The 17,154-nt window shown below is 43.9% G+C and overlaps 1 protein-coding gene across 3 annotated transcripts in view; it reads left to right on the forward strand.

Moving 5' to 3' along the window:
- LOC116626807 (zinc finger protein 84) overlaps window positions 1-17,154 on the forward strand; it is a 56,704-nt gene that overhangs the window by 20,107 nt on the left and 19,443 nt on the right. The window contains exons 1-3 of one of the 3 annotated variants that reach the window (XM_032396315.1): window positions 12,123-12,176; window positions 13,519-13,631; window positions 16,212-16,388. In XM_032396315.1, coding sequence (XP_032252206.1) covers window positions 16,374-16,388 — 15 coding nt within the window. In that variant the 5' untranslated portion in view covers window positions 12,123-12,176; window positions 13,519-13,631; window positions 16,212-16,373. Of the gene's footprint in view, window positions 1-12,122; window positions 12,177-13,518; window positions 13,632-16,211; window positions 16,389-17,154 lie in introns of those variants that run through there. The other 2 variants (XM_032396313.1, XM_032396314.1) reach the window with 2 other exon arrangements.

Genomic DNA, 17,154 nt, shown 5'->3' on the forward strand with positions numbered 1-17,154 from the left:
ACCCTTGTTCTCTCCAGAGCATGCTTCCTCATTTTTTGCGATATGGATAAGCTGAGAATCTTTCAAATTTTCAAAATCTAGTTCCTTTATGCTTAACAATTCATTTTTCAGTTTATCTCTGTCCTCCCAAATTGTACTATTAGCAGCAAGAGGTCAGGCCATGTCTTCAACACTCTGCTTAGAAATCTGTTCAGCTAAACGTTCCAGCTCATTATTTATAAGTTCTTTGTACGAAGCACTAGAACACAGTTTAGCCAAGTTCTCTGTCACTTTATTACAAAAATTATGTTTTCCTCCAATTTTCTTTTTTTTTTTTTTTTAAGATTTTATTTATCTATTTGAGAGAGACACAGTGAGAGAGGGAACACAAGCAGGGGGAGTGGGAGAGGGAGAAGTAGGCTTCCTGCCGAGCAGGGAGCCCAATGCGGGGCTCAATCCCAGGACCCTGGGACCATGACCTGAGCAGAAGGCAGACGCCTAACGACTGAGCCACCCAGGCGCCCCCAATTTTCTTTTTTTTAAGAACTACTTTTTGAAGATTTTATTTATATGTCAGAGAGAGAGAGCAAGCACAAGCAGCGGGGAGTGGGAGAGGGAGAAGCAGGCTTCCCACTGAGCAGGGAGCCCGATGCGGGGCTCGATCCCAGGACTCCGGAATCATGACCTGAGCCGAAGGCAGACGCCTAACGACTGAGCCACCCAGGCGCCCCTAGATAAATAAAATATTTTTTAAAAAATGATTATCTCTGTAGACTCTCTCTAAATAAGGTCACGTTCTGAGGTGTGTGGTCGGGATTCCAACATATCTCTTCTGCGGGGATACAATTCAACCCATAACAATCAACAAAGAAATAGACAGCTTGAACAACACTATAAACCTTGACCTAACACATACGTGGAGCACTCCACCCAACTACAGCAGAATATACATTATTCTCAAGTGCACAGGGAATATTATACAGTATAGATCAAGTGCCAGGTCATAGAACAAACCTCAAAGATTTAATGATGGAGTCTTGTCAAAAGAACACTGCAACCAGCTTAACACTGGCCAAATCTGGAACAGTTAGAGCATTCAAATAAATAATGATAGCAGGTTATAACCAAAAGAATAAAATAAGTCCATGGATCCATATTGATATAAATATGCAAATGTATAAACAAGTAGGAGAGAAGGGAAAACTTATTTCTTTAAAGTAAAATATCACTTAATACATTTAAGAAATGACATAATTAGAAAACTCACCCCTTGGTGGCCAGCACAGTAATATTTGTCTTAGGCAAGAATCATCCATGAATGCAAAAATTAGGTGGGTGAAAGTCTTAAAACCTCTGCCCACGAGATACTTATTAATTACAATTGGAAAAATAAGAATTTTACAAAAGAGAAATCTGGCATTTACCACCTTAATTGAGCAATCAAAATGAATATCGCTATTATTGGCACAAATAAATATGGAACTCGATATGGATCTCTGAGAAAGACACATCACTTGTGTAGTATTCCTGCCAAAAATGCGTAACCTGAATCTAAATCCTGAGGAGGGGCGCCTGGATGGCTCAGTCGTTAAGCGTCTGCCTTCGGCTCAGGTCATGATCCCAGGGTCCTGGGATTGAGCCCTGCATCGGGCTCCCTGCTCTGCAGGGAGCCTGCTTCTCCCTCTCCCACTCCCCCTGCTTGTGTTCCCTCTCTCGCTGTGTCTCTCTCCGTCAAATAAATAAAATCTTTTTAAAAAATATATAAATCTTGAGGAAACACCTAACAAACCCAGGTTAGAGTCATTCAGCATGAAAATGGCAACACTCTTAAAAATGTTGAGGTCAGGAAAGACTGAAAGACTGGTCCAGTTTAAAGGTAACTAAAGAGGGACACCTGGCTGGCTCAGTCAGGGGAACATGCGGCTCTTGATCTTGGAGTCGTGAGTCGAGCCCCATGTGTGGACTAGAGTTTACCTAAAATTAAAAAAAAAAAATTTTTTTTAATTTAGAGGTAACTAAAGATACATGAAATCGGATATTGAATCCAAGTTTTGCTTCTTGGACTTTATGAGAACTATTGATGGAATTTGAATCAGTTCTGTGTATTTGATAATAGTACTGCATTTAGGTTCATTTCCTCAATTTGATAACTTACTGTGGTTAGTTAATGGAATGACCCTCTTGGAGACACTGCAGTGTTCATAGTGTAGAGGAATTATGTCTGCAACTCATGTTCTACCTTTCAAGAGAAGTATTTTCTTTTATGGAGAAAGCAGACATGGTAAAATGTTAACATCTGGGGAATGTAGGTAAAGTGTATTTAGGAATCTTCCCTATCCTGTAAATTCTGTAATTCTGTGATTTTTTTTCAACTTTTCATCAGTATCAAATCATTTCTAAATAGATGGAAAAAAATGAATTTAGCAAAGTCATCAGATGTCAGGTCAATATATCCAAATCAATTCTATTTCTACATACAAGAAAAGCTTTGCGAAATGGAATTTAAGAAAATGAATCTATTTTCAAAAGTATCAAAACACTAAATGTAAAAAAAAATCTTGTGCTGTGGGAACTGTTCAGTATCATGTACTGATATTGAAGAGTTGTTCAGTTGTTGTTGATACATGAACCTACACAGGTGATAAAACTGAATAGAACTTCATACATGAACATGAGTGTAAGTGAAACTGGAGAAATCTGAGTATGTATTATGGGCTGTATTAAGGTCAATATTCTGGCTGTGATGTACTGTAGTTTTGCAAAATGTTAACATTGGGGTAAACTGGGCAAAGTATAAGGATCTCTTTCTATTATTTTTTACACTACAGGTGAATTTATAATTATCTCAATAGAAGTTTCAATTAAAACAAATCTAATAAAGATGTAAAAGGGGAGGGGCGCCTGGGTGGCTCAGTTGGTTGAGCGACTGCCTTCGGCTCAGGTCATGATCCTGGAGTCCCTGGATCGAGTCCCGCATCGGGCTCCCTGCTCGGCAGGGAGTCTGCTTCGTCCTCTGACCCTATCCCCTCTCATGTGTTCTCTCTCTCTCAAATAAATAAATAAAATCTTTAAAAAAAAAAAAAAAAGATGTAAAAGGGGAATGAATAAACTATTATATAGAGTCAATGGAATATTATGTTCTGTGACATAAATTGCAACTGAATAAACCATATGTTCAAGCCCTAGGTATATAATATCATTGTTAGAGGCCAAAATAAAGTGAAATGGAATTACATATTATTTAGACAGGCATGTATCTGTGACAAAATGATGAAACAGAAGCAAGAAAATGATAACCAAAATATTCAGGATGGCGTCTGCTTCTGTGGAGGGGCAGCAAATAGAAGCTGCAAATTATTTGTAATTTCCTGTTTCTCAGACTGGGTGACAGATTCATGAACATTCATGAGAAAGTACTTGTAACTAATGTGAGATGAAAGGAGGACATAAATACAGACAATTTAGGTTTTGAAAAATTATAGGAGAATACTAAGGATAACCATGTACCACTAAATATGAAAGGTTAGATTAAATTTCTCAATTTTCAGGGCGCCTGGGCGGCTCAGTCGTTAGGCATCTGCCTTCGACTCAGGTCATGATCCCGGGGTCCTGGGATCGAGCCCTGCATCGGGCTCCCTGCTCAGCGGGAAGCCTGCTTCTCCCTCTGCCTCTGCTGTTTCCCCTGCTTCTGCTCTCTCTGTTTCTGTCAAATAAATAAATAAAATCTTTAAAAAAAATTCTCAATTTTCTTGCAAATTATACATGACCAAAATGGACCAAGCAGAAAAAGCAAGACTAAATAAATCAGTAACAAATATGGAAATTGAATTGTAGTCAGAAATTTCCTTCAAGAAATGTAGCAAGCTTAGATTACTGAACAGTAAAATTTTACCAAACATTAAAGGACTTGATCATCATTATGTTATTCAAGCAGTATTGGAAAATTTTAAAAGGATAGATTACTCCCAAATTCATTTTACAATCCTAGTATAAACTTCATACCAAATCTGGATAGAGACTATAGAAAAACAATGATTATAGACCAAATAGATGAAAGTTTTCTGAGTAAAATGGAATCTAGGTTACTTTCCCCACACATTTGTATATGTCCGTTTAGGTTGAACTGTATGAAATTACCGATAATGGGCCATTTTTGACATATATGGTGGATTTTTCTTTCCAAAGATGGCTGTAGCCAAGAGCCAGCCCTTTTTACCTCCGTTCCACAATGTGGCTGTACCACTCCTCCCACTGGGTCCCGTTTGCTGATGGTCCCTGGTAGCAGCAGAATGTGGTGGTGGGCTGCTGCGCGCCCCTTAAACACACACACGCACGCACACGTGCCTGTGGACACATGCACACATGCACGGACACACACGTGCACGCGCGCACATATACATGCACGCGTGTGGACACACGTGCTACACGCGGGCACACGCACACAGAGGCGCATACACATGGACACACACGTGCACGCGCGCACATATACATGCACGTGTGCGGACACACGTGCACGCGCGCATATACATGCACACACGTGCGGACGCACGTGCTACACGCGGGCACACACAGAGGCGCATACACACGGACACACGTGCACACACGCGCGCGCACGCACGCACACACACGCGCGCGCACACACACACACACACACACACACACACACCGTAAGTTAAAAAAAAAAAAAGGCAATGCAGCTCCTGCTGTCCTGGCTGGAGTACTTGCTCGTGAAGCTCTCAGGCTGCCATGTGGCCAGTCCCTCAGGCTGTGGTGCTGGGGGGAGCCTCTGAGAGTCCACGCAGAGACACTACATAGGTTCTGAGGCTACATGAAGAGAAAGAGATGCCCATCCACCTCCCCGTATACTCCAGTGCCACCTTCCCAGCTGCAGCCACCAAACGGACAGCATTGCGTGAGACGTCCTGAACCACAAGTGCCCAGCCACACCTTTCCTGAAATCCTGACCAACAGAACCGTGAGAGCATCTTGTTGTTATGTATGCTAAGATTTTGGGGTGACATTGTAGGCAGCAGTTGTGATTGGAATAGAAATTTGGCCTGGAAGTAGGGTCCTACTGCCTTGGCACTGGGCGGTAAGTAGAATCTGGAAGACTCTTGAGGAAAATATTAGTGAAAACCTGAAGGGCCCTTGGGAAGGTTATTAGCAGAGCCTAGAGGTTGTTGGTGAGAGCTTGAAGGAACTCGAGGACAGTGCTATGGGAACATGGGGAAAGGAGACTTTTTAGGTAAAGGCAGACAAGTTATCAACATTGCCATCTAATGTAGATGGAAGATAGAAAACCTACCTAATGCCCTCAAATGGACTAGCCGAGTTTTCCAGGTACAGTGTCTGGGTGCCACCTGGTTTCTTCTCGGGACTTTTAATAAAATGTGAGAGCAGAGAGAGGAACTAAAAACAGAACAATTTCCCAGAAGAGATGTTAAGTGACCCAGACAGTTTTTTCAGCTAGTAAAATGTCCCCAAAGTAAGAAATGCCCTCAGGTGGGGCGCCTGGGTGGCTCAGCGGGTGAAGCGTCTGCCTTCGGCTCAGGTCATGATCGCAGGGTCCTGGGATCGAGCCCCGCATCGGGCTCCCTGCTCGGCGGGTTCTGCTTCTCCCTCTCCCCCTGCCCCTCCCCCTGCTCATGCTCTCTCTCAAATAAATACCTCATGAACCCCTTCAGACGAAAAAAATGCTTTCTGAGGGCCTCCCCCACTTCCTGTGCACCCCCTGCAACAACACACATGTATAATTACTAAACTCCTCCTCCACCAAAATACTCTCAAAACAGAAATTTGGGAGTTCCCCTCTTTAAGAACAAGAAGGAAGTCTGGGTACCTCGGTGGCTCAGTCAGTTAAGCTCCTGACTCTTGATTTTGGCTCAGGTCAGATCTCAGGGTCCTGGCTCAGATGGGAGTCTGCTCGAGGATTCTCGTTCTCCTCTCCCTCTGCTCTTCCCCTCTGCTCACATGTTCTCTAACTAACTAAATAAAATCTTTTTTTTTTTTTTTTTTAAGATTTTATTTATTTATTTGACAGAGACACAGCGAGAGAGGGAACACAAGCAGGGGGAGTGGGAGAGGGAGAAGCAGGCTTCCCGCGGAGCAGGGAGCCCGATGCGGGGCTCGATCCCAGGACCCTGGGATCATGACCTGAGCCGAAGGCAGACGGTTAACGACTGAGCCACCCAGGCGCCCCTAAATAAATAAAATCTTAAAAAACAAAAAGAATTGAAGTAAGTCAACAAGCCCTCAGTGAGATAAGCCATGGCATCAGCTGGTAAGTTCTAAGAACCCAGTTGCAGATCTGGGGGAAAATAATTTTGAAGATTTTATTTATTTGAGAAGGAGACAGAGCATGAGTGGGGCAGAGGGGCAGAGGGAGAAGGAGAAGCAGACTCCCCGCTGAGCAGGGAACCAATGTGGGGCTCGATCCCAGAGCCCCGAGATCATGACCTGAGCTGAAGGCAGACACTTAACTGACTGAGCCACCCAAGTGCCCCTGGGGGAGAACCATTTTGAAGAAAATTTCATTACAACCTCAATTTCCAAGAATATTTTCCATCACTTTTCCATGAGGTTGAAGACATGCTAAGTAAAGAGTTACTATGAGTGCTCTAAGTGTTCAGTTAAAAAAAAAAAAGAAATGGCAAAGTGAGTAGAAAGAAAAATATAGGACAAAACTTATGGTATGGTTAAGTGTAGTGTTTACAGCAAAAAACGAAACAAAAAAGCTAATTGTAAACTGAAAAATAGTATAAATATACACACACCACAAAGTTTTAAACAGCAATATTAACTTGGACTGAAAAGGACAAACCCTATACAAACTAAAAAGAGATCTTTGGACTCTCAACTTTCTGGAGGCAGGAAGGAGGCTGAGAAGGGTACTGTCTTGCAAACCTGATCACTTCTTGTGAATAAGGAAGGATGACGCAGATGGCAGAGCCAGAATCGAAAGGGTGCAGCCAAGAGCTAGGAAGAATTCCAAGAGAACAGGCCGAATTGGTGACCTGGTAACATGTATTCAGCGGGATTTAAGAATTTCTATGGAGCAGGGACTGCTGTGTGCGGACCCCTGTTGTCCCCAGTGTTGAACAGGAGTATCTGTAGCAGTTTTCCTGTGTCTTCCCCACTGTTGTATTTTGGGTGTATAAGACGGAAATAACCTCATTTAACCTTAATTTCCTTAGATGCCCATATCCAAATATAGCCACATTGGGGTTAGGATTTCTTTCTTTCTCTCTGTCTTTCTTTCTTTCTCTCTCTCTCTTTCTTTCTTTTCAGCAAAGCAAAGTTTATTGAGTGATAGTAAAGCAAAGTTTATTGAGCTCCTGAAGAGGGAGGGGACCCGAGAGGGTTGCCCGGGGTTAGGATTTCAACAAAAGAATTTTGGAAGGACACAAATTTTCAGCCCATAGCACATTTAATAGCCAGTAAGAAAATACACTAGGGGAAAAAACTCATGTTCGTAATATCAGTAGGAATGATAAGCTTCTTAGGAATACATCTGATACAATGTTGAATTTTTTAAAAAGATTTTATTTATTTATTTGACAGAAGAGCAAGAGCGAGCACAAGAAGGGGGGAGGGGCAGAGGGAGAGGGAGAACTAGGCTCCCCACTGAGCAGGGAGCCTAACACAGGGGCGCCTTGGTGGCTCAGTTGGTTAAGCGTTGGACCCTTGATTTCAGCTCAGGTCTTGATCTGAGGGTCGTGAGATCAAGCCCTGTGTTGGGCTCCATGCTGGGCGTGGAGCCTCCTTAGAATTCTCTTTCTCCCTCTCCTTCTGCCCCTCCCCTCTCTCCCTTTCTAAAAAAACAAAAAACAAAAAAACCTTATGTAAACATAATTTATGAATAAAATAATAAAATGCTATTAAAGTTCGTAAAAGAACTGAAAAATTCATGGGGCACTTGGCTGGCTCAGTTGGTAGAGCATGTGACTCTTGATCTCAGGGTTGTAAGTTCGAGCCCCATGTTGGCTGTAGAGATTACTTAAAAATAAAATCTTAGGGGTACCCGGGTGGCTCAGTTGGTTAAGCATCTGCTTTCTGCTCAGGTCATGATCTTGGGGTCCTGGGATTGAGTCCCACGTCAGGCTCCTTGCTCAGCAGGGAGTCTGTTTCTCCCCTTCCCTCTGCCCCTCCCCCCTGCTTGTGCTCTCTCTTTCTCAAATAAATAAATAAAATCTTTCAAAAAAGGTTAAAAAAATAAAAATCTTAAAATTTTAAAAACTGAAAAATTCAAAGATATACTATATTGATGGAGTAGAGTCAATGTAATAAAAATACTAATGCTTACAAAATATAAATTTAATAAAATTCCAGTCAAAACAATAAAAGCATTTTCTTTCTTGAAATGGGACAGATCTTAACATTTCCATGAAAGTTTGCAGGTCTCAAACTGTCCAAGACAATCATGAACAAGGACAATTAGAAGAGCTTTCCGTTCTAGATACACGAGGTTTTTATTAAGCTAGAGTAATAAAACAGAGTGGTATTCATTCAGTGATAGAAAGTATTCCAGGGGCGCCTGGGTGGCTCAGTCATTAAGCGTCTGCCTTCGGCTCAGGTCATGATCCCAAGGTCCTGGGACGGAGCCCCGCATCGGGCTCCCTGCTCAGAGGGGAGTCTGCTTCTCCCTCTGCTCGTCCCCCTGCTTGTGCTCGATTGCTCTCTCTCTCTCTCAAATAAATAAATAAAATCTTAAAGAAAAAAGAAAGAAAGAAAGAAAGTCTTCCAGAAAGGGTACCTTGGCCACATAGGAACGTCGGATATAAGAGAAATGAATTTATAAGTATTGAAGAAAGAATGTGCTATTTGATACTTGGTGTTCAGGGCTGAATTGTGTCCCTCCTCCAAATTCATATGTTGAAGTCCTAACCCCCAGCACCTCAGGAAGTGGGGGAGTCCGCCTTGTGTGAAGGGAGGTGTCGGTTCTTGGATTCCCTATGAAACCTCGCTCCAGTAAACACAGCCAGGAGGAACGGAGCAGGCATCAGGTAATTATTAAGGACGGTACACTCTTTTTCTTTTTTTTTTTTTTTAAGAATTTATTTATTTATTTGACAGAGAGAGACACAGCAAGAGAGGGAACACAAGCAGGGGGAGTGGGAGAGGGAGAAGCAGGCTTCCCGCCAAGCAGGGAGCCTAACGCGGGACTCGAGCCCAGGACCCTGGGATCATGACCTGAGCTGAAGGCAGACGCTTAACGACTGAGCCACCCAGGCACCCCAGGATAGTACACTCTTGAGAAGGGAGAGCAGGCCCACCCAGAGGAGGCCACTGCCCTGGGGTCAGGGGGGCCTTTTCTTTTTATGTTTTGTATAGGTTGTGGGTCATAGCCAGGGCGGTCTCTGGGAGGGGGAGTTTTTGGTTCTACAAGGTTCTTGCTGGAACTGTCAAGGCCATCTTTCCCCACGGGGGGGCCAGGTTGGGGGGTGCTGAAGCCACCCTTGCATATGTGTTATAATAAACCTAGGGGTCATCCTGGGGCAGCTGAAGAGGAGAGCACATGTTTCATAACTGTGGCTCCTGGCCCGCCAGCCCCGGGGTGTTAGAAGCCACAAGGCCAAGATGTTGAAAACCACAAAGTCAGGATGCTGTGCCTTCAGGCTTCTAATGTGTAACCTAGGAAATTAGCTTCCATATGGAAACAAAATGAAATTAGATCATTACTTCACACTATATGCATACACACAACTCCAGAAAGATTAAAACTTAAATGTCAAGGGAAAATGCTGAAACTATTAAATGGTAATACAAAGAAATATTTTACAATAACAAAATGGAGAAAGATTTTTCTTTCTCTTTCAAGAGAAAGATTTCTTTATAAGACACATAAGGAAACTATAAAGGAAAATCTACATACTTTTTATAATGTCAAAACTAAAATCCAAGGGACCAACATTTTTATAAACAAAGTTCAAAGACAAGGAATAAATTAAAAAATTAAAACATGTTGGGCGCCTGGGTGGCTCAGTTGGTTAAGCGACTGCCTTCGGCTCAGGTCATGATCCTGGAGTCCCGGGATCGAGTCCCGCATCGGGCTCCCTGCTCGGCGGGGAGTCTGCTTCTCCCTCTGACCCTCCCCCCTCTCATGTGCTGTCTCTCTCATTCTCTCTCTCTCAAATAAATAAATAAAATCTTTAAAAAAAAAAATAATAATAAAAAAAATAAAAATAAAAAATTAAAACATGTTGCATATTGAGGATTAGTAAATAACATACATCAACTCCATGGATCTAGTCAAGAAAGAACCTGACAGAAAAATAAGCAAAGGATAATTGACAATCTACAAAATAAAATCCCAATCATGTGGAAATACATATATTTCAGCAGTGATCACTGAAACACATTACCTGTATGTTCTGCATTTCAAATATCACTTCAATTTTATTTTATTTTTTTAACTAAAAGATTTTATTTATTTGACACAGAGAGAGAGAGCATAAGCAGGGGGAGTGGCAGGCAGAGGGAGAGGGAGAAGCAGGCTCCCCGCTGAGCGGGGAGCCCGATGCGGGACTCGATCCCAGGACCCTGGGATCATGACCTGAGCCGAAGGCAGACGCTTAACTGGCTGAGCCACCCGGGTGCCCCATCACTTCCATTTTAAAAATCTTGATCTTAGGTATCCATATCTTGTCAGTAAGTCCTCCTGATGTTCCAACATTAAGTAGCATACTAGTTTTATGGTTAATGTCTATATTTTATTTATTTATTTGAGAGAGAGTGAGTGAGCGCGAGAGAGCACACAAGCCAGGAGGAGAGGCAGAGGGAGAAGCAGATTCTCTGCTGAGCAGGGAGCCCAACAAGGGACTCCAGGATCATGACCTGAGCCGAAGGCAGACGCCCAACTGACTGAGCCACCCAGGTGTCCCTAGAATGTATTTTTAAGTTTAAAATGTTTGTTTCATATTATTGAGGTGATTATATTTTCCCTTCGACTTATTGATAGGGTAATATTAATGAATATCCCAACTATCCTGTATTTCCACTCCGTTACAGTATATTTTCACAAGGTACTGCCAGCTCCTCTCTATTGATAATTTCTCAGGGTAGTCATAATTTTTGCATGGGTAGTCATCATCAGGTTTTGTCTGAGCTTCTTTTTCAAACCATACATTTGTCGATTTTGGTGTCTTTACGCTGAGTAGTCAGTAGAAAAATTCCTTCTTCTATTTCCTCTGGTTATTTTATATGTAAGAATTCTCTGAGCACTTGAAAAAATTCCCCGGAAACTCAATGACTGATGCGTTTTGGCACAGGATCTCTGAAACGGTCTTCATCTTTACTCATGAAGTGGTTTTCTCCTTCCTCGGGTCAAATTTGACACATCCATTCCTGGAGAATCATTTGTTTCACAAAGAATTTCTAGTTTCTTAGCATACAGAGGATTCTCATTCGACTTCCTATATGTCTGTGGTTATTCTCTTTTTGTCATCCTGCCCTTCTGTCTCTTTGTAAGGATAGCGACTTGTTTATAACTTTCCCCCACAGCACTTGAATTATGGATCAGCTTTACTTTTTCCTGTTAATTCCTATCTACTTAACGTAAATGTACTCACACATTTTTTTATTTCCTCACTTGAATTCTTAAGCCAGTTGTCTTTTTTTCCCCCTTTTTTCTAACGTATTGGTGGATTTGTATTCCTAGTCTTCTGAAATCCTAATCCTCTACATTGCTCCCAGACGCGCGTTCACGCCGCTCGCTCCCGGGTGGGCGGTCGCCCTCGCGTCTCCAGGCGACCAGCGCTCCCCAGACGCAGCGACGCCTACGTGCCGCGGTGCCTTCTGGGAAATGTAGTTCAAAGGCGGCTTCCTGGAGTGACCAAAAAAAAAAAAAAGAGAGAGAAAAGCAAAAACAAAGGCGTCTTTCTCTCGCGCACGCGTACTCGCACTCACACGGCCCCTGACGCTTTCGGGTTGCGCCCCTTCTCTTTGTCCTTCGCCGCCAAGCAAGAGGCGAGTGTGGGCGTCTCTGCACGCGCGCCCGCATGTCCATGCGCGCCCCCCGGCTCCGCCGCAGCCCTGTTGGCATCCCGCGGACCCACAGGCACCGCACGGAGGCCCGCGGGCCGGGGAGGCGTGCGGGCCGGGGGCGCATGCGGGCCGGGGGCGGGGCGGCGGCGAGTCTGGGGGCGCTGGGGCGGGTCACGTGGTTCCTGGGCCTGCGCGTCCGACGAGGGCGGTCTGGGGTCGGTGCTGGCGTTCGTGGGGGTTCGGGGGCGGATTTCCTCCGGGTCGGCGGTTGGGACGAGTGTGGGGGTCTCGCGGGAAGGACCTGGGGGTCGTGTCTGGGCGGCAGGCTTGGAGGCCTGTGGGCGCCGGCGCGTGGGCGGGCGGGGGTTCGCGGGTAGCGCGGCGGGGCGCGTGGTGAGTGGGGGGGGCGCGGGGTGTGCGCCCCGTTCGTGGATGTGGCCTTCGAGAGCTCTCCCCCGCCGGCGTCCCTGGCTGTCCGGGGGCCGCGAGCCCCGGGCACGTGCGCCCCGGGGCCGCGCGGAGAGGGTGTGGGGTCCCGCCGTCAGGGCGACTTCCCTGCAGGGCCTCCTGTCCCCCCCCCAGTCTGGCTTCACCCAGCTCAGCTCTGCGTGTGTCAGTAGAGCTGTTTTTAAAGGTTTCGCTACTAAAAACAAAAAAACCCCAAAGCCAGAAACAAACCCCAAATAGGTTTTTGACAGCAGCTGGATGCTCCGGTCTGAAGTTCTCTCTCTCTGACTGTGGTCCACCTCTGCCACTTTGGGCGCTCCACTCACGATTTCAGGGTCTCACGTTTATCGCCTGAAAATGAGGGAGTGCAAAGAAATGATCTTTTTTTTTTTTTCCTAGTTCTGATGCTTTTTGCTGTCATTAACGCATACTTTTTTTTTTTAAGCTTCATTTGTTTATTTGAGAGAGAGAGAGAACAAGCCAGGGAGGGGCAGAGCAGCAGACTTCCCGCTGAGCGGGGAGCCCGATGCGGGACTCGATCCCAGGACCCTGGCACCATGACCTGAGCCGAAGGCAGACGCTTAAGGACTGAGCCACCCAGGCGCCCCTGTTTTGTTTGTTTTTAAGTAGCCTCTACAACCAGCGTGGAGCCCAGTGCGGGGTTTGAATTCACGACACTGAGATCCAGACCTGAGCCGAGATGGAGAGTCGGGCACTTAATTGGCTGAGCCATCCAGATGCCCTTCTTCCTTTTGTTTTTATCCTTAGTTTGCCCTCGTGGCATTATTTCTGGATAGGGGACTAGATGGCACCAGTACTGGAATGTAAACAGAAACTCTGGAGGCCTTTGCCCACCCCCACCTCCCACTTTTGTTGAGGGGCTGTGACTGCAGGTCTTTGGGGACACTGAATGGGACCAGTGGCCTGGATCTGCCACTTCCTAGGTGTGTCCTCGATGTTGGGCAAGTTGCTGAACCTCTGTGCCTTATTAATTTTTTTGTAATGGGTGCTGGATGCATTAAGAAAAAAAAATGTATAAAACGTCTGTCACAGTAAGTAAGTAAATGTTATTTTTTATTATTCTCTATGTTTCCCCTGAAATTCCTTCAGAACTTGATGCTAAGTGGAACTACACGATGATGCTGATGGTTGCCCCTTCCTGCTGAAGACAAATGTGAGAGCTGTTGCAGGGAGAGCTGCGTGTTATGCAGGAAGCTGCCAAGGTACACAAAAATAGTCCAGTTAAAGTGGGCCAGTTGTACAGAGAAGGGCTTAGGCTTCCATTTGCTGAGAGGACACGTGGGAGCCATATAAAGGAGTTCAGGAGAAAACTTCTCAAAACTTCCAACTTTCAAAAACACATTTGTTTAAATTAGAGTAAGGTTGAGTCTGCATTTTTCTGAATAACAAATATTGGAAATAATACCACCACACTGATGGCTTGTCACACTTGTTCACCTGAAATTCTGAATTCTATGTATTTTCTATAGTAAGTATACATCATTTTTTTTTTCTTTGAGAGGGAGTCGGGGAGGGACAGAGGGAGAAGGGGAGAGAGAGTCTCAAGCAGACTCCCCGCTGAGCATGCCAAACTCAGGGCTCGATCCGAGGACCCCAAGATCATGACCTGAGCCGAAATTGAGAGCTGGATGCTTAACTGACTGAGCCCCCACAGGCACCTCTTAAGTCCATATCATTTGACATGACATGATGAGTTTTCTACTTTTGATGAGTTTTCATTGAAACCCAAGTAATCTTCACCGAGTAGTGTTTGACAACAATTACAAAGGAAATTTTAAAATCACACTGTGAATTTGGCCGTCTGCTTAAGGAAATGGCTTGCGTGATAAACATAGTTTTATTTGTCACAATGCCAGAATTTTTATTATGTGAAATGAAGTGAAAGCATAATGCAAAGCAAATGACATTTGTTGTAGGTATATTTTCCTGGTGTGTGTGTGGAGGTGGGGGAGTGGTTATGCAGTTATAATTGACTTTTTTTTTTAACCATGCCTAGGTTTTTAAATTTTTTAATGGTTAAATTTATTGACTTTTTCTTTTAATTATGGTTTTTGCCTTTGTATTATGTATAGGCAAATTCTCCCCCAAATTACACAAATAATCATCTATGGGTTTTTTTTTATTTAAAAAAAATTTTTTTAAAGATTTTATTTATTTATTTGACAGAGAGAGAGAGACAGTGAGAGAGGGAACACGGGGAGCGGCAGAGGGAGAGGGAGAAGCAGGCTTCCCACTGAGCAGGGAGCCGTGATCCCAGGACCCTGGGATCATGACCTGAGCCGAAGGCAGATGTTTAACAACTGAGCCACCCAGGTGTCCCCAAAAACGGTTTTTAAATGTGACCACATACTTATATTTTTGTTAAAAATATCCAGACAGTTTCCCCATCTCTTAAGGGTTGTCTGTGGTGTGGTAATAGAGGTACTAGTTGTTTCTTATTTAGCTTGTATACATTTCTGAATTTTGCCGTCATGTTTCACTGCTGCAGTAATAAGTATAGCTAATACTTGGGTAACGCTCATATGTCCCCAGTGTTCTAAGATGCAGGTATTTTCACTATGTAAAGGCATTTCTTGTGTAACTGGGAGAAACCTCCCTATGTGTTTCTGAGCTGGTGCTGCAGTTTGAGTTGCAGAAAGGCATGAAAGGGAAGAGCTTGTTTTTTAAGTGCTGTTTTTTATTATGATTTGGGGGCAGCAGGCCGTTCATCATTTGTGTTTCTGTGGAAATACCACGGTGACAAAGTGTGCACAGAGATAAGAACTAATTTGAGGATGTATGGGGTGTGTGTCTGCATAAACACACCCACGTGACATGATTTTAGTAGTAAGTGCCTTGAGCATAGCAAGAAAGAGAAACAATATTCCAGTTCTGCTTACCAGCAATGCAGTCACTTTAAAGATCGCTGCTTGCTTTTGGTAAGGTGGAGATTCTGTTAAATGCCTCCTCGGGTTGTCTGTGAGTGTCAAATTATAAAGTGCTTCGTGTTTTCCCTTACATGAAGAAAGCATTCACATTCCTTTTATTATTTCATTTATTCCTCAATCCCACTGTTAAGTGGACCCAAAGGTCCACTTTATCCTCACAATTTTAGCAAGTAAAAAAATGAGGCTTAAAAGCCAAGAAAGGAGCATGATTTGGCATATGGAGTGCCATTACACAATGATTAAAGCATAATCTTCCAGAAATACATAACCTCCTTGTGTCGAACAACATAGCTTTAAACATATAATCCAAATATCAAGAGGATTACAAGGTGAAATTTACCAAACTGTAATCTTATTGGGAGATTTTAACATGCTTCCTTCAGAAGTTGATAGAGTTGAGGGGGTTATGGACGACTTTCATAGGGAGCTAAGGCTCATAAAGATAAAGTTTGTCTGGTTTTGCCCAAAGCCATGTAGCCAGTGAAGGGAAGAGTTGATTGAAACTCAAGTCTTTTTTAATACAAATCACTTAAGCTCTCCAAAATTCCATCTGCCTAAAATAGAGTTGTACTTCATTGCACCTGTGAAAGTGATTTATCCTGTGTCCAGAGTGAGCAGTGAATGGATATCAGAAGTACTTTATATCTGATATTTCTTACCAAGTCACAGACTTCTGCTCTTCTTTTGCACTATATCCTTTTCCTATCCCTGGGTAGCCCTATTTCAGTTATATAGAAACACAGATGACCGTGAATGCCTGATTCCTAGCAAGAGGAGAAAAGATTTTAGGTGCAGCATGAATATACCCATCAAAGTGCATTTGTTCCTAAGTCCATGGATCCTGGTTACCCACAGATAAGCCTGCTCATGTGATGTAAGGAAGGAGCTCCTGGAGCCAGGAACCTGCTCCTGGTGTGCGAGACCCAGCTACGGCCTCCTGGCGGAGCTCTGGGACAAAAGCAGAAGAGACTTAGGGTGGAGCAGAGCTCAGAGGTGCTACTCATCTTGGAACAGAAAATGACCATGTTACAGGTGAGGTGATTGCTTCTTCTTTATTTTCCAGGGGATTAGAAGAGGTGCATACGTCTTCTAGTGAAAAAAGTATAAGTAGTTAAGAAATCAGGGGAAAATAGCCTCAGCATAGAAGACCCAGGTTGGGACAAAACGGGAGCAGTTAGAACAACAGTGGGGTCAGGGGCGCCGGCTCCCTGCACTGTGGAAAATCCATGTGTAACTTTCAACTCCCCCAAAACTTAACTCCTCACAGCCTACTGTTGACCAGAAGCCTTACCGGTAACGGGTAATTAATATGTATTTTCTATGTGTATTATATACTGTGTTTTATGATAAAGCTAGAGAAAAGAAAATGTTATTAAAGTCATAAGAGAAAATACATTTATAGTACTATAACAGTATTTATTGAAAAAATCCACATGTAAGTGGACCTGCACAGTTCACACCCATGATGTTCAAGGGCCAACTTTTTAATTTTTTTTTTTAAAGATTTTATTTATTTGAGAGAGAGCACAAGCAGGAGGAGCAGCAGGAAGAGGGAGAGAGAGAAGCAGGCTCCGCACTGAGCAGGGAGCCGGCTGTGGGGCTCCATCCCAGGACCCTGGGATCGTGACCTGAGCCAAAAGCAGCACTTACTCGACTGAGCCACCCAGGCGCCCCTTCAAGGGTTAACTCCATAGGACCTTGAGAAGGTCTTAAGATTTGAATTGTTTTTGTTTTTGCTTTGTTAGAGAGTGTGAGCGGGGGTGGGGGGGGGTGGGAGGGCAGAGGGAGAGGGAAAGGA

The sequence above is a fragment of the Phoca vitulina genome, unplaced genomic scaffold, assembly GCF_004348235.1.
Source record: "Phoca vitulina isolate PV1807 unplaced genomic scaffold, GSC_HSeal_1.0 scaffold91, whole genome shotgun sequence".
Lineage (NCBI taxonomy): Eukaryota > Metazoa > Chordata > Mammalia > Carnivora > Phocidae > Phoca > Phoca vitulina.